We start from the raw sequence: 24,748 nt of genomic DNA, 5'->3' as shown, positions 1-24,748 counted from the left end.
TGAGCTCCGCGCTGTGAGGCTATCTGCAGCCTCTGCAGTGCCGGTTCTATCACGGCCGGCCAGCGAGTGTCCCACATGGTGCCTCAGAACTAACTTGCAAGGATGCTGTGTTTCTAATAAGTAAACAACTCCATAAGGGGAACCTATACTAACATGTCATAAAATTACAACCATTAAGCTACCCCATTATCTTCTGCTCTTTTTTTAAAATTTCTTGAATTATAAGATAATTTAATACCTTGCACATCCAACAACCCCATGATCTACTACTATCCACTACTAACACACCACTTCCTTATGACTATTGCAACAGTTCTTCATACTGACTATATTAGTAAAGGTTCTCTAGAGAAATAGGACCAATTTTGGAGACTAGTAAATCCTAAATTTACACAGTTGGCTAGCAAGCTGGAAATTTAGTAAAAAGTGATGTCGCAGTATGAGCACAGAGGCAATCTGAAGGCAGAATTCTCTCTTCTTTGCAGGACCTGTCACCTTTTCTATCTTTTTTTTTTAATTTTTATTATAGTAACATTTGTTAACATTGTATGTAATTTAGAGATATAGGATCACATCCTGCAGGTGCATGCTGTCACACCACACCTACCACAAGGCACTGAAAATCCTTCACTATAGCCCACTGTGCCCCCTTCTCACTTTGCTCTCCAATCCTCACTCCCCTCAATTCTAAAGTCCTATTTCTAGGTTTTGTTATTGGTTTGGATTTATCTAGCCCTTTGTTTTGTTTCTGTATATTCCACATGAAAGTGATACCAGCTGGTATTTTTCATTCTCCTCTGACTTCTTTTGCTTAACATAACCTCCTTCAGTTCTATCCATGTTGTCACAAATGGCAAGAATTTATCTTCTTTTTTATGTCCGATTAGTATCCCTTTGTGTATATACTACATATATCAATCTTACTAATCCACTCAGTTGTGTTTGTCTACAAATTGGATGTTGAAAATAGTACTGCAGTGAATATAAAGTATGTATATCCTCCTTCAAATTAATGATTTGCATTCTTTGCATAGATATGTAGGAGTAGAATTGCTGGATCAATGGGAAGAAAAAGATCCCACATACACTGTGAGTGGGAATTTAGACTGGTCTAACTCCTATGCCAACAGTATAGATATTTATCCAAATATTTAAAAGAAGCCTTTCTTGTAAGACCTTCAAACTTATTGGATGAGGCCCACCATTTTTTCAGTTTATTGATTTAGATGGTAATTTCACCTAAAAAACAAATGAACAACAAAAGAACATCACAGAACTATTTAGAATAATGTTTGAACAAATCTTTGTGTATTATAGCCCAGCAATGTTGACATATAAAATAATCCACCAAGCTGAACCTCCTAAAATAAGATATATTGGGACACTCATTTGTGTTTCACTAGAAAAGAGAATGACATTATTATAACCACTTTATTTTAGGTCATCTTTTTTGAAAATGTAGTAACAAAGTTTGTGCTAATACAATCTCTATAGATGTGAAAAACATTAAAATAAAATAAAATAACCTGTAATTACCAACATAAAAAATTGAGTTTCAGGCTCCTTAATGATACTGTCATTCATGACTAAACTGTCAAAGGTACACTCTTTTGATGACATAATTATTTAAAATGAAATTTAACAAATGTTCTGTCCCTATGTAACACAGTTAAACTGTTATTTCTTTTTTGTATATACTGCATTTTCATTGAATTATTTTTTATTGAGTTAAGTTGATTTAAAACACTGCATATAACTTGGGAGTATAGGTTCACAACCCTCTTCAGATGTCTGTTATTTCTTAATATTCACCAAATTTCTGATTTTCAATATAGTGTTTGACAAACAACATATCATTTGGAAGACAAAGTCCTTAAATTTATAATTTCACTAACTTTATTAGTCTGTAAGCCTTGAAACATCAGAGATATTAATAATCAAAATATTCAGTACCTGTACAGGAAACCACTTATTACTTTTTTAAGTTGTCTGCTATATTATGGGTACAAAATGGAAAAAGTATGAATAAACTATTAGGTACTCTTTGACCATGGTAGTGTGATAACATGTTGCTTGTCAAGAAAATCCTCATCCTCCTCTTCTGTGCTGCTCTCAGAAAGTGTCAGTAAAGACAGAATTTCAGTATCTTTTTCAGAAGAGCTGGAAATACATTAAAGATCAATACATAATATACAGAAACAGGTTTCAACATTTCATTTATCTTCTAATCAATGCTATATAAGTTGAAGTCATTGAAGGTAAGTTGAAGTGAGGGGCCTGCCTCACACTGGGACCATAATTTTCAATGTGCCCAATACACCAGCCCACCTTTTAATGAGAAATTCTAATCATTCTCTCTTTCTCAAGAAATAAAGCCACAATGGAACCAGGAAATGTTTTATGGTCTCTGGTTGTATCTTTCATTGATGATTCAGAAGGCACTTCAGAAATATGCAGAGCTTCAGGGTCATCATTAAAAACATTCATCATTTGGGCCTCTCTGGTGGTGTAGTGGTTGAGTGCTGGGATGTGAAGCTGCCCGCAGCCTCTGCAGCACCGGTTTGATTCCCGGCTGCTCCCTGGCCACCGGAGGAGGGTCCCACATGGCGCACAGTCCTCTCCTGCTGCCCGCTGCTCCCCTCAGCAGTGTATTTGGGTCTTTCTGCCTGCTCTGCTCCCCACTCTGGCTCTAGTGAATTCTCTCACCCTCCTGCGCTTCTGACTGTACCCAGTGCTTGTATAAATATAAATAAAAATAAATAAATCTTAAAAAAAAAGAATTGAGTAAAAACATTCATCATTACATAGGCTATTTAATACAATTTCAATGAATAGACTGCCAGGTATATTGCCTCTTTTGTGTACAGTAAATTAGGACTATGCAGATAGCCAGTCAAGATATGTCAAAACCAAGATTAATGACAGCAATTATTCAGTTATTTCATTTTGTTCTAATTTATTGTGGAGAGGAACTGGAAGAAGCTCTAGCATGCAGGTATCTGAGGTTTGAGAGAAGAAGGAGAACAGAGAGGAATTGTATAATTCAGACTTTTTAGTCCACGTATTCTAGATTTTCAGCCCATACATGCCCCTAAGCAATATAAATGACTCTGTGATATATATGGCTGTTATTTGGATTCTTGTTTTTGTCTAACACAGGCTAAATCAGCAGTCCCTAAACTCTGATCTGTGAATCAGTGTGGATTAATGATTACATTTTTCACTGATATAAGAAAAGTATAAAAAATATGACAAGGTAGTGACTAAAGAACTGTATTTTGTTAATATGATCTCCTTATATTTAGAGCAACTGTCTTGCTTTTATGAATGATGGTGAGAGTTTGTAGTAGATTAAATTACTTGCTTTTAATGATTTTTAGGAAAAAATAGCAATAGATGCCTTTTTAAAAAAGAAATTTAAGTGATATTAGAAATGCAAAAATCCAAGAACCACAGGTAAATTATTTCATTCCTTCTGAAAGAGTAATAGACTCTTGATTCCTTTTTATTGCAACATTAGACTTCAGACCAATGAAACGGATTTTTAACTCAAGGGCCTTTTATTTTACTTTATCTTGGTCCTTATGGAAGGAACTTTCCTCCAGTTTCAAGAAATTTCAACATGTCAACAGACTAATTTTCTGAGCTACTCATAAGTATAACCTATATTCTCTATAAATCAATCACCATTCAAGAATATTATACAAATGAAAATGTTATCATTAACATTTTCTATTTTCTATTTTCAATCTAAAATAAATTTCAAGTCAATATTCTATTCTAAAAACCCAATTCATATTGAGCAAGATTCTATTAGGGCAAAATAGTAAAATTTATTAGCTTAATTAATGCAGGTAAGAATTGTTTTTCAATATAAGAAGTATAATGCTGAAGGATTATTAAATTCCAAAGTTCTCTTCATATTTTGTTACACATTGTATAACAAAGAATAATCTCTTCACATTAAAATAACAACATCTTAAGCCTTTTCCTAAATACTGATAATATCAACAAAGGACCCACACATTTTGCAAATAGCCATATAAGTACACACATAAGGACAATCTTTAAATAGTAAATAATTAATTTGGCTGTCAAAATTTTTACTATATACTATCTTTACATATAAGCTGCAAGCTTAACCTACCTCTGTTCCTCAAATCCACAGGGGTCCTTTGTACATGAGTTCTTAAGGAGATCAAGGGCAGTCTGACTTAAATTCAGTGAATGATTGTGGAAGGCTGGTAACTCTTCTGAGGTTAGGCTGTAAAGTTTTTCTGAAGGATCTGAAATATTTTATTTCATGCACTGTCAACACATAAATTTAAGAAACAAACACACAGCATACCATGCTGAAAACTTACCCAGTTAAAGCACAAGTAGCATAAAGAGGATAAGCACAGATTTTTAATCCTCTCACAATTAGTTCTAATTTTTATGAAGTGTGTAGACAAAATGTGAATTAAGTGCTATGTAATTCTAAATCTCAGAGCAAGGGTATTAAGTCACTTTAATTACATTGATTTTTATCAAGCAAATTCCCCAATTTTGTTTGTCTCAGATTAATTGAGGTAAAATTGACATGTAATCCTTTGTAAATTTAAGGTGTGAAACATGTTAATTTTAAACACTTATATATTGCAAAATGATCAGCACTGTCACATTAGATAACACCTCTATCTGATTACATAATTATCGCTTTTTTTCCCCATGGTGGTAACATTGAAGATCTACTCTGTCTGCAATTTTCAAGTATATAACATAGTATTATTAATATAATTACTATGTTATATTGTAGTTTTATTAATTATAATTACTACATTATATTTTACATACTTGAATTTATTCATCTTATAACTAGAAATTTGCACTTCTCTAGTAGTAACACCTTCCCATTTCCTCTAATAACAAATCTTAGTTTGGTTAATTAATGCAAGTAAGATGAATATTTTCCCAATATAAGATGAAATGCTAAAAGATTACTAATTTCAAGTCTTTTCATTTTTATGACACACCCTGTATAACAGAATTTTCTCTGGCATTCTAGTGTATGTTTTTGAGTGGCTTTTGTGAGATTCCACATACAAGTGACATCATATAGCATTAGTCTTCCTCTGTCTGACATATTTCATCTAGACATATTGATTTTTAAATATCCATTATAATAGTCAAACTTCCTGAGAATTCACAAAATTCCAAAGAAAATTAGGTGATTGTCTTTAAAGCTAGAATATCATGCCACTCTTCAACTAGCCTACATGCAAAAAACTTTATTATCTGTTTTATTCCTCTTACAAATAAAAGTTGGATCCCTGTGTAATTTGAAGTAAAGTTTAAACTTGACAAACTTGCCCTTTCTTTTTCAGATCCCTTCGTTGTTTCATTCACTAAAGAGGATCTCGAGAAAACAAACAGATAAATTTAAAAATGTTCACCATTGCTACCAATAAGAGAGATGCAGGTTAAAATCACAAAATGATATTATCTCACAACTAGATACCATGGCTCATGTTAAAAATACTTTCAGGGCCTCCCTGATGGTGCAAGAGGTTACGCACAGCACCGTGAAGCTATCTCCAGTTGGCCAGGGAGCAACTCACATGGCGGAGCAGACCTCTCTTGTCTTGCCTGCTGCTCCCCTCAGCAATGTGTTTCAGTCAGTCTGCCTGTTCTGTTCCCCGCTCTGTCTCTGGTGAATCCTCTCACCCCCCCACATCTCTGGCCTGTACCCCAGTTCTTGCATGCATAAATAAATAAATCTTTAAAAATAAAAGACTTCCAATAAGAAATGCTGGAGAGGATGGAGAGGATGTGGGAAAGAGGAACTTCGTACTGTGGGTGGGAATGCAAATTGATGGAAACAATAAGTAAAGTGATTTGGATTCACCTAAAAAACTAAAAATGGAACTGCTATATAACCCAGCTATACCACTCCTAGGCCTCTGTCCAAGAAACATGAAATCATCAACTCAAAAATACTATATGCTCTATAGTGTTTATCTCAGCAGTATTTACAATAGATAGGACATAGAAGTAGCCTAAATGCTTATCAGTAGACTACTGAATCAAGAAGATGAGGTATAGTCACACTATGGATTGTTAGTCACCCTGAAGGAAAGGTGAAATATAGCCATTAACATAAAAATGTAGGGAGTTATTATTGTAAAGCATGTGAGAATGACAAGACAAATACTGGACATTTACATAAGGATTGACAAATTAAAATGTTTAGAAAAACTAGAGGATATTATTAACACCAGGAGTGCTCTGAGGCTAAGAAGGAGGGAGGAGAAAGTACAATGGAATATAAGGGATAGTGGTGAGGGAAAAATAATAACAATTTGTATGTGAAAGGGGGAATTCTTAAGTCTCTTTTCATAAAGCTGCCCTATGTAAGGACAAAAAAAAAGGTGTAAGAAAATACATCTTAACATACACTCCCAAAAATAAGTATAGAAATAAATATAATTACTTCACTAGAAAGGCTTTAATGCTTTTTTTTTTTTTAAAAAGAAATATTTTATTTTTATATTTGTGTAGAACAGCTGGGGTGAGGGCCAGAAGTACAGGGGTGAGAGGATTCACCAGAGACAGAGTTGGGAGCAGAACAGGCAGATCTACTGAAATACACTGCTGAGGGGAGCAGTGTGGGAGAGGCAGGAGAGGTCTGGTACTCATATATGGATTAGGTATCTGGCTGGGGATCAAATTCAAGCCAATTGCCCTCGAGGTTATAGGACTGAGACTTAACCCCTAGTCCACAAGATAGGCCCCCTAATGCCTTCTTTTTGTCATGGATAAAGTAGAAAAGTCATCTAACTTATACATGAAGTTATGTGATGATTTTTAAAACTATTAAAATTACTGTGTGGTGTTCCTCCCTTCAGTCTCAAGTAAATGTCAAGTAAACATCCTCTTGATAAAAAGAAACAAAAACCCAAACACTGTATTCTATATTTAGCTGAACAGAATTTTGTGGTGGTTTTATTCAAGTTTTTGAACAACAGAGAATCTCCCACTGAAGGAAACTTAGATAATATTGCTGTAGTAAAACAGACCTAATATAGATGCAGTTGGAAATGTTCTTAAATTATTTAGATCAGTGACTTTCAAATTATGACACTGAGATAACCAGCAGACTTAGGGATGAGGTTCTCGCTCTCACAATCCCAAAGCAATCAGAGCAGATTTACTTATCCTGTTTAAATTTGAGTGTTCCATATGAGATTAATTTTAAGCAAAATAAAAGATTCATCAGCTAAAATTTTTGTCCCATCCCTACTTGTTGGTGACTTAAGGAAATGAGAGTCTACAATAGATTGGTAATTTGTTCAAGGTCATACAACTATATAGTGGAAGAGCTAGAACTAGCACTGAGCTCTTTTAGCTCACCAATATCATAAAACCCCATTTTCAGAATTTAATACTTTAGTTTTTGGCTATTTATCTTTTTTCCTATTTACCCACAAATAAAAGAAGATGGGTATGCAGGGTATCTTTATATGCCCCAAAGATAAGGAATGGGGTCAGTGAGAAAGGGATCCATTGAGAATTTGAAATTGGTAGAAGGTCAAAATAAGGGGGGTGCAATTGTATAGGGAATATAACCAAAATGAAAATGCATACATTGTGCAAAAATGAAAAATGATGTAAGAATTATATGAAATAAAATATTAAATAAAAAGAAATTGGCAGAAGGATAGGGCTAAAAACCAGTAGTGGTGATCAGACATGAAGAGTATCAGGGGGATTTTCCAACAGTTTACTCAGACTATGGCTAACTTTAGAGTTCAAATATTTAGGTGTCCAAGAAATATGGGTGCCTTGGTAGGGAATGTGGTGCAGTGACATATCTCTGAAATGGAATGATCCTATACCACTGAATCATACCCTACTGTAAATCAATGTTGCCTCAATAGGAAAATAATAAAAAAAAAAAAAAATAGGGCCTCCCTGATGGTGCAAGAGATTAAGCACAGCACTGTGAAGCTCTACATAGGCTCTGCAGCAGAGTTCAGTCCCAGGCTGGCCAGGGAGCTACCCATATGGAGCAGAAGACTTCTTCTGTCTTGCCCACTGCTCCCCTCAGCAGTATATTTCAGTGAGTCTGCCTGTTCTGTTCCCAACTCTGGCTCTGGTGAATCCTCTCACCCCCTGCATCTCTGGCCTCTACCCTAGTTCTTGCATGCATAAATAAATAAATCTTCTCTTTTAAAGATTTATTTATTTATTTGTACAAGCACTGGGTACAGTCAGAAGCATGGGAGGGTGAGATAATTCACCAGAGCCAAAGTAGGGAACAGAACAGGCAGACTGACGAAGACAATGCTGAGGGGAGCAGCGGGCGCGGCAGGAGAGAACTGCGCACCATGTGGGACCCTCGCTGGTGCCGGGGATCGAACCAGCACTGCAGAGGCTGCTGGCAGCTTCTCAGCCCAGTGCTCAAAAGCTGTGCCACAGGGAAGGCCCTAGAAACACATTTTTTTAAAGATTTGTTTTTATTTATACAAGACTTTACAGGCCAGAGGCACAAGAGGGTGAGAGAATTCACCAGGGACAGAGCAGGGAGCAGAACAGGCAGATGACCAAAAACACTGCTCAGCGTAGCAGCAGGCATGAAAGGAGAGGCCTGCTATGCCATGTGGGTATCTCCCTGGCTGGCCAGGAATCGAATCTGCGCTGCATAGGCTGTGGACAGATTCACAGCCATGCACCCAACGGGCTGTGCCACTGAGGAGGCCCAGGCATTTGAATCTTTGTTGAAAGAACAAAGAGCTATTTCAGATTGTAGAAATGGAATGGGCCTGTCTTTATAGCAATAGAATTATTCATTCTCAAAATTGTATTTCAGAATACCCGAAATATAACAAATTTAACATCAGTGGATTTTCAAGGCAGAGAAGAATAAAACTGCTTAAAAAAAAAAAAAAAAACTTATTACAGCTTCGTGTTAAACCTAAAAGGTCAGTTGTACAAAAATCTAAGTATTCTGATTTTTGTAAATAGTAACTGAGGCCACAGGTGATGCAATAACTGGCCACAATCTTCCATGGGTGTGCAGTGGAGTCAAAGATGAAACCCAAATAATTTATTTCTAACATAGAAACAGGAATGACTAGATTGAGATTTACATCAGAAATTTTACTTTTTTTCATACATGTATTTATTTACTTTTTAAATTATTATTATTATTAGTAGTATTTGTGTGTGTGTATGTGTGTAGGACCCTCGCTGGTGGCCAGGAAACGAACCGGCGCTGCAGAGGATGCAGGCAGCCTCGCAGCCCAGCGCTCAACAGTTGTGCCACCAGTGGGGGACCTTATTTTTATTTTTTTACATTGTTGTTCATTTTTAAACAATATTTGCTTCCCCCCACTCCCTCAGGTGTAGTCCCCATAGAGTTTCCTTCACCAATGCACCTGTGCACCATCACCTCAGTCCCCTGTGCACCTCTCTCCCTCCCTCTGATCCCTCTCCCTCCTCCTCCCCTGCAGGATGTCTCTGATTTATAATTGTCTGTTTTTGCTTTGTTGTGTTTTGTACTGTTATTATTTTTTTTTTATTTTTTAAAGATTTATTTATTTATTTTATACAAGAATGGGGTACAGGCCAGACACATGGGAGGTGACAGAGCAGGGAACAGAACAGGCAGACTGACGAAATACACTGCTGAGGGGAGCAATGGGATCGACAGGAGAGGTCTACTGTGCCATGTGGGACCCTCGCCAGCCGGCCAGGATCGAAACAGCACTGCAGAGGCTGTGGGAAGCTTCACAATGCGGCACTCAACCGCCTGCGCTACCAGGGGAGGCCCCTTTTTTAAAGATTTATTTATTTTTATACAAGAGCTGGGATACAGGCCAGAGGCACTGGAGGGTGAGAGGATTCACCAGAGACAGAGCGGGGAGCTGAACAGGTAGATGACCGAAATAGTTGCCGAGGGGAACAGCGGGCGCAACAGGAGAGGTCTGCCAGGCCATGTGCGACTCTCCCTGGCTGGCTGGGAATCAAAACTGTGCTGCAGAGGCTGTGGATAGCTTCACAGCGCTGCGCCCAACCCACTGTGCCACTGGGGAGGCCCTGTACTGTTACTATTTTTCATGCTGATGTCTTATTTGGTTTCCCTATATCTCTGCTATAAGTGAAACCATCTGATTGATATATATATATATATATTTTTTTTTCCTTCTGGCTTATTTCACTGAGCATAATTCCTTCTAGCTCCATCCATGGCATGATTTTATCTTTTTGATTGCTAAATAATGTTCCATTGTATATATATTCCACATCTTCTTGATGCAGTCATCTGTATTTGGGCATTTGGGTTGTTTCCAGGTTTTACTTATTGTAAATAGTGCCACAATAAACATAGGGGTGCAGGTGTTCTTTTGAATCAGTATTTTTGTGTCCTTTGGGTAGATCTCTAGGAGTGGAATTACTGGGTCATATGGTAGCTCCATTTTTAGTAGACTGAGGAACCTCCAGACAGTTTTCCATAGTGGTTGGACCAGTTTGCACTCCCATCAGCAATGTAGGAGAGCTCCTTTTTCACCACATCCTCGCTAATATTTGCTATTGCTAGGATTTTTCTTTTTTTTCTTTCTTTCTTTCTTTTTTTTTTTTTTAATATGTGACATTCTTACTCATGTAAGGTGATATCTCAATGTGGGTTTTTTTTTTAAGATTTATTTATATATTTATTTATACAAGAACCAGGGTACAGTCCAGATGCACAGGAGGGTGAGAGGGTTCACCAGAGACAGAGTGGGGAACAGAACAGGCAGACTGACAAAATGCAATGCTGAGGGAAGCAGCAGGCACAACAGGAGAGGTTACCGCGCCATGTGGGACCCTCGCTGGCCAGCTGGGATCCAAGCGGCGCTGAAGAGGCTGCAGACAGCTTCACAGCCCTGAGCTCAACTGCCTGCCAACAGGGGAGACCCTCAATCTGGTTTTGATTTGCATTTCCATGATGTTAAGGGATGTTGAACATTTTTTCATATGCCTATTGGCCATTTGCATACATCTCAGTAACATCTTTAAAGACGCATCACCCAAAGCAAAGAAAGTGAAAAGATAAACACCTGGGATTACATCAAACTGAAAAGCTTCTGTACAGCAAAAGAGACATTAACCAAAACAGAGAGACACCCCACTGAGTGAGAACAATTTTTGCATTCTATACAACTGATAAGGGACTGATCACAAAGATATACAAAGAACTCACACAACTCAACAAAAATAAACAATCCAGTCAAGAAATGGGCAGAAGAACTTAAAAGACATTTCTTGGGCCTCCTCTGGTGGCGCAGTGGTTGAGCACTGGGCTGCGAAGCTGCCCGCAGCCTCTGCAGCGCCAATTCGATTCCTGGCTGCTGGGAAGGGTCCCACATGGCGCGCAGATCTCTCCTGCCACACTTGCTGCTCCCCTCAGCAGTGTATTTCGTCAGTCTGCCTGTTCTGTTCCCCACTCTGGCTCTGGTGAATTCTCTCACCCGCCCACGCTTCTGACTGTATCCAGTGCTTGTAAAATAAATAAATAAATCTTTAAAAAAAAAAAGACATTTCTTGAAAGAAACTTTACTTTTAATGATCGCATTTCCTGACTGGAATTGGACTGAAGTTAAACCTTTCCTATCTCTTAAATAAGAGTATATGTTCTCTGGGGCCTCCCCAGTGGCGCAATGGTTGAGTGCTGGGTTGCGAGGCTGCCCACAGCCTGTGCAGCGCCGGTGTGATCTCCGGCCACCAGTGAAGGTCCCACATGGCGTGCAGACCTCTCCTGCCACCCCACTGCGCCGCTCAGCAGTGTATTTCTTCGTCAGTCTGCCTATTCTGTTCCCCACTCTGGCTCTGGTGAATTCTCTCACCCTCCTGTGCTTCTGACTGTACCCAATGCTTGCATAAATGAATAAAATAAAATCTTAAAAAAAAAAGAGTATATGTACTCTGATCACTGATGAATCTCCTGAAGTCCACAATAAAGAATTAGACAAATAAAAAATTGACTACAAACTACTAGAATATTTTTCTAAAATATAAATCATTTAAAGCACATGCAAAATTTAAGTCTACAGGGAAATAAACACTTATTTGAATAAAATAATTGAACAGGTCCTCCCCTGGTGACGCAGTGGTTGAGCCCTGGGCTGCGAAGCTGCCCGCAACCTCTCCAGTCTCGCCCACTGCTGCTCCCCTCAGCGGTGTATTTCATCAGTCTGCCTGTTCTGTTCCCCGCTCTGGCTCTGGTGAATTCTCTCACTCTCCTGCACTTCTGACTGTACCCAGTGCTTGTATAAATAAATAAATAAATCTTTTTTAAAAAAATGATTGAACAGGAAAAGAAAGGGACCAAAAAATAATAGAAAAGCAGGTTAAAATTTTCCCAAGAATGGAAACAAAACAGATATTTCCCATTAAGATACTAAATGCAACAACAAAATTTTCTAAGGGACATATCCAGCATTCTTCAAATGTTATCCCAAAGTTTAGGAGGGTGCGACAACCTGGTATGTCCTCCTGTAACTGGTGAGCCTTGTCCCTTGCACTTTGGCTTCTTGATTTCCTTTCTCACCATTTCCCTTTCCTTCTGCCACTGCCTTGTTTGCCTTGCTTATCTCTCCATACCTTCTGTTTAACTTCAAATTGTTCAACCCTCTCCCCCCTAAGTAGTCAAAATATCGATTCAAAGGAAGGTTTTCAAATTATTTAAGTGGCATTCTGGTATGGTAGAAAACAAAGAAATGTGAGCTGGGCCTCATGGGATTGTGGCTTGGCTCTGCTGCACACCCGAAGAAGATTGTGGTCAGTTATTACATCACCCAGAGCCTCAGTTACCGTTTACACAAAGAGAATGTTAAGGATAGCACACGCCCCATCTACCTCACGGAGGAGTTATTATAAAGATCAAATAAAGCAAAATTACAATAAAAGACAACAAATGATTATTATTACACATTGAGTAGATTCCTATTCCTTACTTCATAATAATAATATGTTGAACTTTCTCTGGTATGTTGACTTTCACTCAATTAGATTTCTAGAAGTCACTGTGCCTTATATCAATTTTACAAAAATCTTATTTGGTCAACCAATAAACAGAGGTTCTAATTACTTAGGATGCTACTGCTGTCACTATTTTATATCACAGAAAGTGTGTCTATATTACATTACATTTACTAGTATCAGGCAGAACTTTATTCTTTCTTGCTTAAAAAAAAAGTACTTTTGGGGGGCCTCCCTGGTGGCACAGTGGTTAAAGGCAGCACTGTCAAGCCATCACCAGCCACTGCAGCACACATTTGATACCCGACCGGCCAAGGAGCAACCCACATGGTGCAGAAGACCTCTCCTGCCTCGCTCACTGCTCCCTTCAGCAGAGCATTTCAGTATATCTGCCTGTTCTGCTTCCCACTCTCTCTGGTGAATCCTCTCATTCCCCGCACCTCTGGCTTGAACCCCATTTCTTGTACTCATAAATAAATAAATCTTTAAAAAATAGACATTAAAAAAGAAAGAAAAAGTACCTTTTTCTACTTACTTGACTCAGTTAAGTAATTAACCTGTAGATGCATACAGACATAAGCCACCGTGGGCACATAGGACCACAGACTTCAAACCACAAATCAGAATAGGTTTAAAATAAATATTCTTTAACTATTGAAACTTCCTCTTAATGTATATATTTCTGATATTTTCCAAATTACTTCAGATCATATAATATTTTAAAACTGTCAAGGTGCCTTGCTAAGTAAGTTATATTGAATTATTGACCTCATTAAGGAAGTGATTGTAATGTTATTACAAAGATATTTATGGTGGGGGCAATAATAAGCTATAGCTAACTAGAGTTCTCAAAGAGTGCTACAAGAAAACAGTTTTAGAATAGAAATAACTTTTAGATTTTTTTGTGCATAAAAATTGGTTTACAAGAGCATCTTACCTTACTATATCTATCTATCTATCTATCTATCTATCTATCTATCTATCTATCCATATTGGAGAAACACTCACTGCTTCCTTATATCATGTAACGTTTTTTTTTTTTTTTGGCACCTAATATATGTCACACACTATTACGTATATTTGTATATGCATATATGGAGAAAAAATTAACTTTCATAGATGTAATATTTAGTATATAATGCAATTGTGTCATCAAACAAATTTATGATAGGGTACATGATGGGCCTGGACCTCCTGTGCATTTAGCTTGCACCAAGCATTGTCGAGAATCGTCTACTAGTTTGCCCTCACCAGACAAAGCATGATTCTTAGCTTTTCTTTGGGTGACCTTTTGGTTACTTCTGGTTCTAAATCTTATCTCTGAAGAGTCTATTTGAATTTGATATCTTTTTTGTAAATAAAAATTATCTAGCTGTAATATAGATACAATTGTGTCATTAAAATTCCTTCAGCCATGGCCTACATTCATAAGACTATATGAAGAGTGAAGAAAAGCTCAATATATTCTGTTTCAAGACACTAGAAACAAATAAATTTAGACTACAGGGCCTCCTTGATGATATAGGGGTAGAGTCTCAGTGCTATCACCACTGTGGCCTGAGTTTCATCCCAGGCAGAGAGCTAACCCACACATGGTGCAGCAGACCTCTCCAGTCTTGCCCACTGCTCGCCTTATCCGTGTATATCAGTTGATCTGCTTGTTCTGCTCCCCACTGTCTCTGATGACTCCAATCAGCCCTGTAACCTCTTTCCTATACCCAGTTTTTCTATGGATGAATAAAGTCTTTAAAAGTAAAAAGTAAAATAAATTTAGAATACAGATTTGCAAAAAAAAAAAAAAAAAAAGATAGTACTAGATACCAAGTCTAGTTATACATGTAAATAAAAATAAAACTTGGGCCTCCCCGGTGGCGCAGCGGTTGAGCGCTGGGTTGCGAAGCTGCCCGCGGCCTCTGCGGCGCCGGTTCGATCCCCGGCTGCTTCCCGGCCACCAGAGGAGGGTCCCACATGGCGCGCAGACCTCTCCTGCCGCCCGCTGCTCCCCTCAGCAGTGTACTTCGGTCCTTCTGCCTGCTCTGCTCCCCGCTCTGGCTCTGGTGAATTCTCTCACCCTCCCGCGCTTCTGACTGTACCCAGTGCATGTATAAACAAAACAAACAAACAAATAAAAAAAAATAAAATAAAAATAAAACTTTTTTGTGGGAAAAATATATAAGTTCTACTTTTATGCCCATTTTTCACATATAGAACCTAATGCATAGAGAGATTAAGAAAGTAATTTCCCATGGTCAGGAAATTAGTAATTGGTGGTTGCAATTTTCAAAATCCTCAGACCCAGAGCCTGGTTCTCAACCACACTGCTTTGCTTCCCAAGGTACTGATTCAGTTTTAAGTTGTGTCTGCAAAATGCTCACAACATTTCCCTTCCTCACCAGTCCTGGTTACTTCTAGATGACTTTAATATCATCCATAACAAATTAAAGAAGGATCAGAGAAAAACAGTTTACTCAATGTTGGTATTTTTGATCTTCTATCAAATCCCTGGCACCATTATTTTCCATAGAAAGAGGTAGTGGACATATCCTAGAGCTAACAGGAAACAAGTGAGAAGGATTGCTGCTCACAGAAATGCAGCTTTTCTGAGACATTTACATTTGTATAAGAGATGAATTGTATAACAGTGTCTGTGTGAGACTAAAGCTCATGAAGTTTTTCCATTTGGTATCATAAGTAGTGAAATGTGACTGGAATCTTTCTGCCTATTGATGCTAAACAGAATTTAAAAGCCTTGTGCAGAATCAGTGAATTTTCTAGAATAGGGCCTGATTTTTTCATAGCATCTGTCACCTCAGTGGCTGTTGGACTGATTCAGCTGATGTATAGTCCTCTTCCTTCCTCAGGAACTGAGCATCTCCAAAGCCAAGCACTCATCTAAAGTCACTTTCTTAACTAGAAAGGGAGCTATTCCTGGGGTTCCAAATTTGATGTGTTATTAGGCAGTGTGTTATTGAACACCAAATATTCCTAGAGTGTGTAAGTTACTGTGTTGTACCTCTGGGCCATCAGAAAAGCCAACAGGGATTCACCGGTTTCATAGTGTGTACCTGCCCCCATATGTGAAAAGCTGTTTTCTAATAAAAACACCAGTGTTGGATATGAGAAAAAATCACACACAAAAATATGAAGAATGTAATCATAAACATGATAAAGAAAATGGAAAATTTGAAGTGGTTAAAAAAAGGAAAAGGTTATCCTTTTATATCCAGTTCATTTTTCATAGACTTCATTTCAGAAATCCCCTTCAGTGGGAGACTTATCTCCAAGGAGATTTACATTAGATTTTTAGAAATTGAAAGTAAAGCAAATGAATGAGAAATGGGTAAAGAGGGATCATAAATTCTTCGCCCTCGACCTCTAAAAAATTAATAGAAAATGCAAGTAAAATAAAACAATATCATAAAAGAAATTAAAAAAAAGAAAGGCATGTCAGTTCACATAATTAACTTTGACAAGGATAACCAATAAAATATATAGAAGATTCATGGAATTGCAGGTAGGTGCCACTCCTGTCTACCTTTCCTACTCCCTGCCCTGTAACACACCAATATAGTAGTAGGAAAACGAGAGCCAAATAGTGAGAAGTCTGCCCAATATCATAGCAATCTGGAGAACAGTAGACAAAAATGCAGTAGGGAGAAACAATTTGAAATATTTTTAAACCCATACGAACCGCCAAAAGATTTTAGCAAAGGCAAGAATAGTGTAAATTTACAGGAACAGAACACACTGAAAGCAGGTCCAATGAAATATCACATTTCAAAAAATTCAGAATAAGACAAGAGCACTTAGGAGACTGAGTTTCTCAGTCCTTTATCTATCCACCCCATTATTTTGACCTAGAAAAGACTACAGACACAGACACGAGTGTAAGATCCAACTGATGAATACTAACTCAAAGAGAAGACTGAGGCATCTTACAAGAGATGGAGAGCATTTCAGAATAGTCTCACTGTATCAGAAATGACAGAGAATGTGAGAAAATATACACACAATAAGCAAGAAATAAGATATAATGAAGTAACAACAATTAGCTATACAAATAAACTAGAATCCAAGAATCCAAAAATAAAATTTGGGTGTGACATACTCTGAAGGGGTGTGATGCTATGCCCCTGAATGATATACAGTGGTGTTTCCCCAATAAAAATGTTGCCTCAATTAAGAAAATCTTAAATCTGGGCCTCCCCTGGTGGCACAGGTGGTTGAGCACAGCACTGTGTAGCTGTCCATAGCCTCTACAGTGCTGGTTCGATCCTGGTTGGCTGGCAAGGGTCCCACATGGCGCAGCAGACCTCTCCTGTTGTGCCTGCTGCTCCCCTCAGCAGTACATTTTGTCAGTCTGCCTGTTCTGTTCCCCGCTCTGTCTCTGGTGAATCCTTCTTCCGCACATCTGGCCTGTACCCTGGTTCTTGTATAAATAAATAATTAAATAAATAAATAAATAAATTTTTAAAATAAAAAAAGAAAGAAAATCTTAAATTATATACAATGTCACTGCCTCAATAAAAAAGTCATCTTGATAGAAAAAAATCTTAAAAAATAGATTAATCTGGAGAAAACAGATCAAACCCATAAGTAAATGTCCATAAACTCTTTAGTTGTGAAAGAAATAATGAGACACATTTTATTTATTTATTTGTTTGTTTGTTTTTTTTGTTTTTTTTTTAAGATTTATTTATTTATTTATACAAGCACTGGGTACAGTCAGAAGCACGGGAGGGTGAGAGAATTCACCAGAGCCAGAGCAGGGAGCAGAGCAGGCAGAAGGACCGAAGTACACTGCTGAGGGGAGCAGTGGGAGGCAGGAGGGGTCTGCGCGCCATGTGGGACCCTCCTCTGGTGGCTGGGGAGCAGCCGGGGATCGAACCAGAGCTGCAGAGGCTGCGGGCAGCTTCGCAGCCCAGTGTTCAACCACGCTGCACCACTGGGGAGGCCCATGAGACACATTTTAAAAGAGTAAATTAATTTCAAAGATCAAACATCAGCATATCACAAAAAGAAAAATTAAATGGTGATCTCCTCTTGGATTGGATCTCAAGCCAGGCAAAAGCTAGCAAAAATAAACATCATTGAGACAATTAAAAAAAAATTAGATATGAACTGTGCATTAGAGGATCACATGGTATCAATATTAAATTTTCTAATACTGATCATTGTGCTGAGGTTATGAAAGAAAATGTACTTGCCTATGTGAAATACACACTGAAGTAATATTTTGTAATGGGTTATGCTTATAACTTGCTCTCAAATGGTTTAGTATAAAAGAGCTGTATGTGTGGGTATGGGAGTATATACATGTAAAATAGGACAAAAGATAAACTAGTAGTGAACTGGGTAGGGTTTATAAGGGAGCTTCTTGTACTCTTCATTCCATTTCATTTTGTAAAATATATTATTTTTTATTGTGATAACACTGGTTGAAAACACTGTTTATGATTCAGAGGTCCAGGTTTATACCACTTAAGATATATGTAATCACATTATAATCATCACTGAAACACACATAATCCTGTACCCCAACCCAATGGCAACCTGCTCCCTTGTACTATTCTTGCATTACTTCAAGTTTTCTGTAAATTTAAAATTATATCAATGTTAAAATTTATTAAAAAAAAATTTGTCAGAGGGCCTCCCTGGTAGCACAAGGTGTTAAGCACAACAGTGTGAAGCTATTGGCAGCCACTGTAACACAAGTTTGATTCCCTTGCTCACCAGGGAGGTATCCACATGGAGCAGCAGACCTCTCCTGACTTGCCCGCTGCTCGCCTCTGCAGTGTATTTCAGTAGATATGCCTCCTCTGTCCCCACTCCATCTCTGGCGAATCCTCTCACCCCCATACCTCTGGCCTGTACCCCAGTTCTTGTATGCATAAATAAATCTTTTTAAAAAAATTGTCAGAGCAACGCCTTTAGAGAGCTAATTTATTTTAAAAACAAGCAATAAAAAAATGAATAATAGCCAAGTAGAAACTTAAATGCTAATCTAAAAGAAGAGTTTTAGATAATCAGATTAAATGCACAAAAAATGAAAACTGTTTGAAAAGTTGGAAAAAGCGTGAATGTATGGATTGGACAAAGAGGATCCCACACAGACAAAATTGCTTCTAAGTAGAACAAAGCCAAATGGAACTGAGAAGCAATTCAAATATACTAAAGCAGAAAATAAGGAGAAACTTTGTAGACAAAATCTATGTATTAAGAAATGCTGAATTGCTAACACTGAAACAATACTAATCCAGTTACTGCATTTCAAGAATTAGGATAAAATTCCTCAAGCACCCAGCCAGGGAAGAAGCCGGGCAAATGCAAGAGAGGATCAAGTAAAAAGTCAAGGTGACTTCAGATTAGGTCACAGAATTCAATTACAGAAAATTATGACCCAGTATACACAAGTTTTAGGAAAGTGTTCCAAAGAAATTACCCTTAATCTATTTGACACTTAAATATAAATAAACTCTCAAACATAAATAAAGTCAGGTAATGGAGATACTGTGATTCCTACATGGTGGAAAAACCATTTTAAATTGAATTGAGCCAAGCAAAAGTGAATTGGAAAAATTATTTAAGGACTAAAGAGCACCATTATCTAGGGATAAGGATTAATCTGTAATAAGTTTAGAGGAAAATAAACAGTGAGACACTAATTTAATTTAGCCAGCATGCCAATCAAAGACAAAGATAAAAACATAAGACATTCTGAATTATGACATAGCAAATCTTCTAGAGTTGGATGAAAACACAAAAGCTCAATAAAGGAAGTAACAATAAAGATGCTAGGACCATGAAGGGGAAGATGGTTTGCCAGAATCCATTCTGCTAAGAAGGGGAGGAGGGAAGGTGCTGCTACTCAGGAGAAAGCAGAATAGCAGCCATGATGTCGCTACAAGCCAGACAAATCAATATTCTAGAGGTGGGGTTGGGAAGCTGCTCTGACTATTAATATTTATTGCAGTTAAATCTATCAAATTTTGGAAGAGGAGCACCAAGATGGCATTTCCTCCAAAAAGCATCATTTTAGTTAAGCATTTGGGCACTACACCCAGGGTCCCATGAATTGGGACAAAAGTAGAACACTTCTGGGACATCAGGGACCAGCCAAATCTGTACCAGAGGAGATCCATGCTTCACTGAACAAGCAGTAAGTGGGGAAAAAATTCTGGAGAATGTAGTTAGGTGTACGAGGCTGCATTATGCAGCACTGCCACTCAGCAAATGACCCAGGGGAGGAGAGAACTAAACAGTGTAAGGGCACACAGCCTTGATGAAGAGGAAGTGTACGTGGAGAGGCTGAGGTACTCCTCACAGGTTAGGATACACAGTGAAATAAAGGCACTCCTCACAGGTTGGGATACACAGTGAACTGTACACACTTCTCCCCACATTTCAAGTTGATAATGACTTCAAGGAGTACCCTGACAGCACATAGACCAGAGAGACTGGGGCCTGGAAATCCCAAAACAAGGTATATCAGCAGTGCCACAGACACTAGCCAGATCCCCTCCAGTGTATCTGCACCGTGACTGGACAGTATAAGTCACCTCCCAAAATGCCTGAATCAACAACTCCAAGATGAGGTCTCTGGACCAAAAGAAGCTGACAAAGACCAAAAAAGAAATACATAAAACCACAGTGCCACCTGCTGGAAAAAGCAGACATACTTTAAATCTCTAAGTTGCTGTTAGAGATACTGTACAAAACAGGAAAATATAAAGCAGCAAAAAGGGCAGAGCTAAAAATACAACACATAACAACAGAAGATCTCAAGGGGATACAAAATCAAAAAGAGAGTACAATCTCTAGAATCCAAACACAAAAAGCGTGGAAGATTTGATCTTCCTATAAAATACAGAGAGAAACAGGAAACTTCAGAAAATCTGACATGAGATACAAAAAAGTTCACACATAAAAAAATGAATGACATGAAAATGAAATTAATGAATATAAAAAATAAGCATTAGATTTCTATAAGAAAATAATGGGCTCAATTGGTAAACGCTCTAGAGATAACATTGAAAATTCTAGTGGAATCTATGGGACAAGAATAGATTTAGGATTAAATCAGTGATATAAAGATATACTGGGGCCTCCCTGGTGATGCAAGGAGTTAAGTAGCAGTGCTACAAAGCTATCCGCAGCCATTGAAGTATGAGTTCAATGCCCGGCCAGCCAGGGAGCTAACCCACATGGCGCAGCAGACCTCTCCTGTGTTGTCCACTGCTCCCCTCAGCAGTGTATTTCAGTCACTCCACCTGTTTTGTTCCCCTCTGTCTCTGGTGAATCATCTCACTCCCTACCCCTCCACCTCTGGCCTGTACTCCAGTTCTTGTATGCATAAATAAATAAACCTTAAAAAAAAACCTGTAGATAAAAGAAAATGAAGACACATGTTACCTCAAACAATGAGAAACATCAAAAGTAGTACTACAAGAGAAACTTTATAATACAGAAGGATCTAAACTAAATAATCTAACCTTACACTTAAGGAACTAGAAAAAGAAGATCAAATAAAGCCAAAAGCCAGAAGAAGGAAATAATAAAAAACAGAGCAGAAAAAAAAAAAATGAGACCAAATTTAAAAAGTCCAAAGATCAAGGAAACTGAAAGTTGGTTATTTAAAAAAAAGACACGATTCTGGATAGGGTCATAAAGGAATTTTAAAAAAAGATAAAACTCTAAGAAATAGAATTTGAAATGTAAGAGGACTATTTAAACAGAAATCATCGGATCATAAGAGATCCTATACACAAAGGATCATAAGAGAAATTCTATGAGGGGCCTCCCCTGGTGGAGCAGGCAGTTGAGCACAGCGCTGTGAAGCTGTTCGCAGCCTCCGCAGCATAGGTTCCATCCCGGCCAGCTGGACGAGAGAGCCCCACATGGCACGGCAGACCTCTCCTGTCTTGCCCGCTGCTCCCCTCAGCAGTGTGTTTCCTGAGTCTGCCTGTTCTGCTCCCCACTCTGTCTCTGGTGAATCCTCTCACCCTCCCACGCATCTGGCCTGTACCCCGGTTCTTGTATAAATAAATAATTCTTTTTTAAAAAATGATGTATTTAAAGAGAATACTATGAACATCTATATAAAATGAATGGTCTTGAATAAATGAAAATTTTTTCTGAAACATTAAATTTTAGAATCAGCAAGAAATAGAAAACATGAATAGACCAGTTCCAAGCAAGGAAACGGAGTAATCCAAAGGCTCACTGAGGGCCTCCCCTGGTGGCGCAGCGGTTGAGTGCTGGGTTGTGAGGCTGCCCGCAGCCTCTGGAGCGCCAGTTCGATCCCTGGCCACCAGCGAGGGTCCCACCAAAAAATAAATAAATAAATAAATAATAACAATAACAATAAAATAATAAACAAAGCCTCACCGAAAAGGAAAAAGAAAAGAAAAAAAAAAAAAGCACAGGGCTTTTTGGTTTCATTAACGAGTTCTAGCAATCCATAAAAGATAAAACAAACTTTCTCAAACTCCTCAGAAGAGAAAGCTTCCAAACACATTTTATGAGGTCAAAATCACTCTGATATTATAGATCAGAAAGAACATAACAAAACTGGAAACTATTGACCAAAATCCATGATGAAAATAGATGAAAAATTTTCAATTTTTTTTTCAGCAAACCAAATTCAGCAATACATAAGTAGTTGGGGCACAGGAGTTAAAGTAGTTGGGGCACCTCCCTGGTCATGCAGGGGATAGAATCTCAACACTATGAAGCTATCACTAGCCTCTTCAGCACAAGTTCAATGCCAGGCTGGCCAGAGAACAACGCACATGGCACAGCAGACCTCTCCTCTCTCACCAGCTGCTCCCCTCAGCAGTGTATTTCAGTAGATCTGTTTGTTCTGCTCCCCACTCTTTCTGGTGAATCCTCTCACCCTTTGTACCGCTGGTGTACACCCCAGTTATATGCATAAATAAATAAATCTTAAAAAAATACATAAAAATTTTCATACAACATCCCAAATGGGAATTATTCCAGTGACACAATTGGTTCAGCATCTGAAAATTGATGGAAGTAATTCACCATATCAACAAAAGGAAAGATTAAAGACCATATGATCATATCAATAGATGCAGAGAGTATTTAATAAGACCAAAAATCATTTATGATAAAAACTTTAAATAATTATGTAGATAGTAGGAATATATCTGAACATAATAAATAGGACAAATGCTAGGTAACATCATTCACAGTGGTGAGAAATTAATAACAATTCCTGTAAGTTCATCTGCAATGCAAGGATCCCCACTTACAACATAAGTATTTGATGTAGTATTAGAACTATTAGCTAAAGCAATTTGGCAAAATAAATATGTTTAAGTAATGAAGGAAAAGAAGAAATAAAGCTATGACTATTTGCAAATGACATAATAATATATAGAAAACCCTAAAGATTCCACTTAAAAATATTATAAACAAAACTCAGTACAATAAAGTGGGCAGCCACAAAATAATATACAAAAATTGGTTGTGTTTCTATGTGGAAAAAATGTATTGAAAGTTTATGAAATCAAATAAACAACCCAATTTAGTATCCAATGTGAAAGATTTAAATAATATGAAAAAGCATACCAAAGGACGTAAATGACTTACATGATGAAATCTGTAATATATTAAGAGAAATAGAACACCCAAATGAATGGAAATATATTTACTGCTGATGGACTGAAATAATCAACATTGTTAACATGGTCATGTCTCTCAAAGCAATGCATAGATTCAATGCAATGCATATATAAGTTACAATGACTTTATACAAAGAAATAGAACAAATATTACTAAAATTTAATTTCGAAGCACAAAAGAATTCAAATACCCAAAACAGCCCTGACAAAAATGAAAATAGACAATCCTAGATTTCAAACTATAATAAGGAGCTATAGTGATCAAAATAGTATTATATTAGAAGAAACACTTATGTATAAGTAATGGAATAGGGGTCTCCCCTGTAGTGCAGGGGTTAAAGTCTCAACGCTATGAAGCTCTCACCAGCCACTGCGGTCTGAGTTCGATCTGATCTGAGTTCGATCTGATCTGGCCAGGAAGCTAACCCACATATAATGCAGCAGACCTCTCCTGTCTCACTAACTGCTACCCTCAGCAATGTTCTGCTCCCCAATCTGTCTCTGTTGAATCCTCTCATCCCCTCCACCTCTGGCTAGATCCCAGTTCTTTTTTTTTTTTTTTAATAATAAATTTTATTTTTATATTCCCCATACAATTGCAGCCCCCCCATTCTGACCCCAATCCCTCGCTCCCACCCCCGCCCCCCTAAAAGTGTCTCTGGTTCGTAGTTTTTTGTTGTAGATCCCAGTTCTTATACGCATAAATAAATAAAATAAATCTTTAAAACTTGTAATGGAATTAAGAACCTATAAATAAGCCCACATTTAACTGGACAGCCAATCTATGACAAAGCCGAAAAAATACAATGGAGAAAGGAAAGTTTCTTCAACAAACAGTATGGGAAAACTCGACAGCCACATGCAAAACAATGAACCTAGCCCAGTATCTCACACCATGCATACACACAAAAAATAAATAAAAAAAAAAATTAAAGACTTGGATGCAAAACCTAAAATATTAAAATATATTAGAAAACAAAGCAATAGCACTCCACAACATTAGCTTCAGTGAAGTCTTCGGCAATTCACTGCTTAAGTCAAGAGAAAGAAGCAAAAGCAAACAAATGGGACTACAGCAAACTAAAAGTTTCTGTACA

The 24,748-nt window shown here is 37.7% G+C and overlaps 1 protein-coding gene across 4 annotated transcripts in view; it reads right to left on the bottom strand.

The window, feature by feature from the left end:
- Nucleotides 1-1,516: 1,516 nt before the first annotated feature.
- ZBBX (zinc finger B-box domain containing) overlaps nt 1,517-24,748 on the bottom strand; it is a 184,481-nt gene continuing 161,249 nt past the window's right edge. For 3 of the 4 annotated variants that reach the window (XM_054700724.1, XM_037525753.2, XM_054700725.1), the window contains exons 19-20: nt 4,148-4,286; nt 1,517-2,160 (exon numbers count right to left, since the gene is read on the bottom strand). In XM_054700724.1, coding sequence (XP_054556699.1) covers nt 2,034-2,160; nt 4,148-4,286 — 266 coding nt within the window. In that variant the 3' untranslated portion in view covers nt 1,517-2,033. The remainder of the gene's footprint in view (nt 2,161-4,147; nt 4,287-24,748) is intronic. The other variant, XM_054700726.1, reaches the window with a different exon arrangement.

The sequence above is a fragment of the Talpa occidentalis genome, unplaced genomic scaffold (assembly GCF_014898055.3).
Source record: "Talpa occidentalis isolate TD23 unplaced genomic scaffold, MPIMG_talOcc4v2.1 talOcc4.4, whole genome shotgun sequence".
In the NCBI taxonomy this organism is placed as follows: Eukaryota; Metazoa; Chordata; class Mammalia; order Eulipotyphla; family Talpidae; genus Talpa; species Talpa occidentalis.
This window is presented reverse-complemented; position numbering and strand designations above follow the sequence as displayed.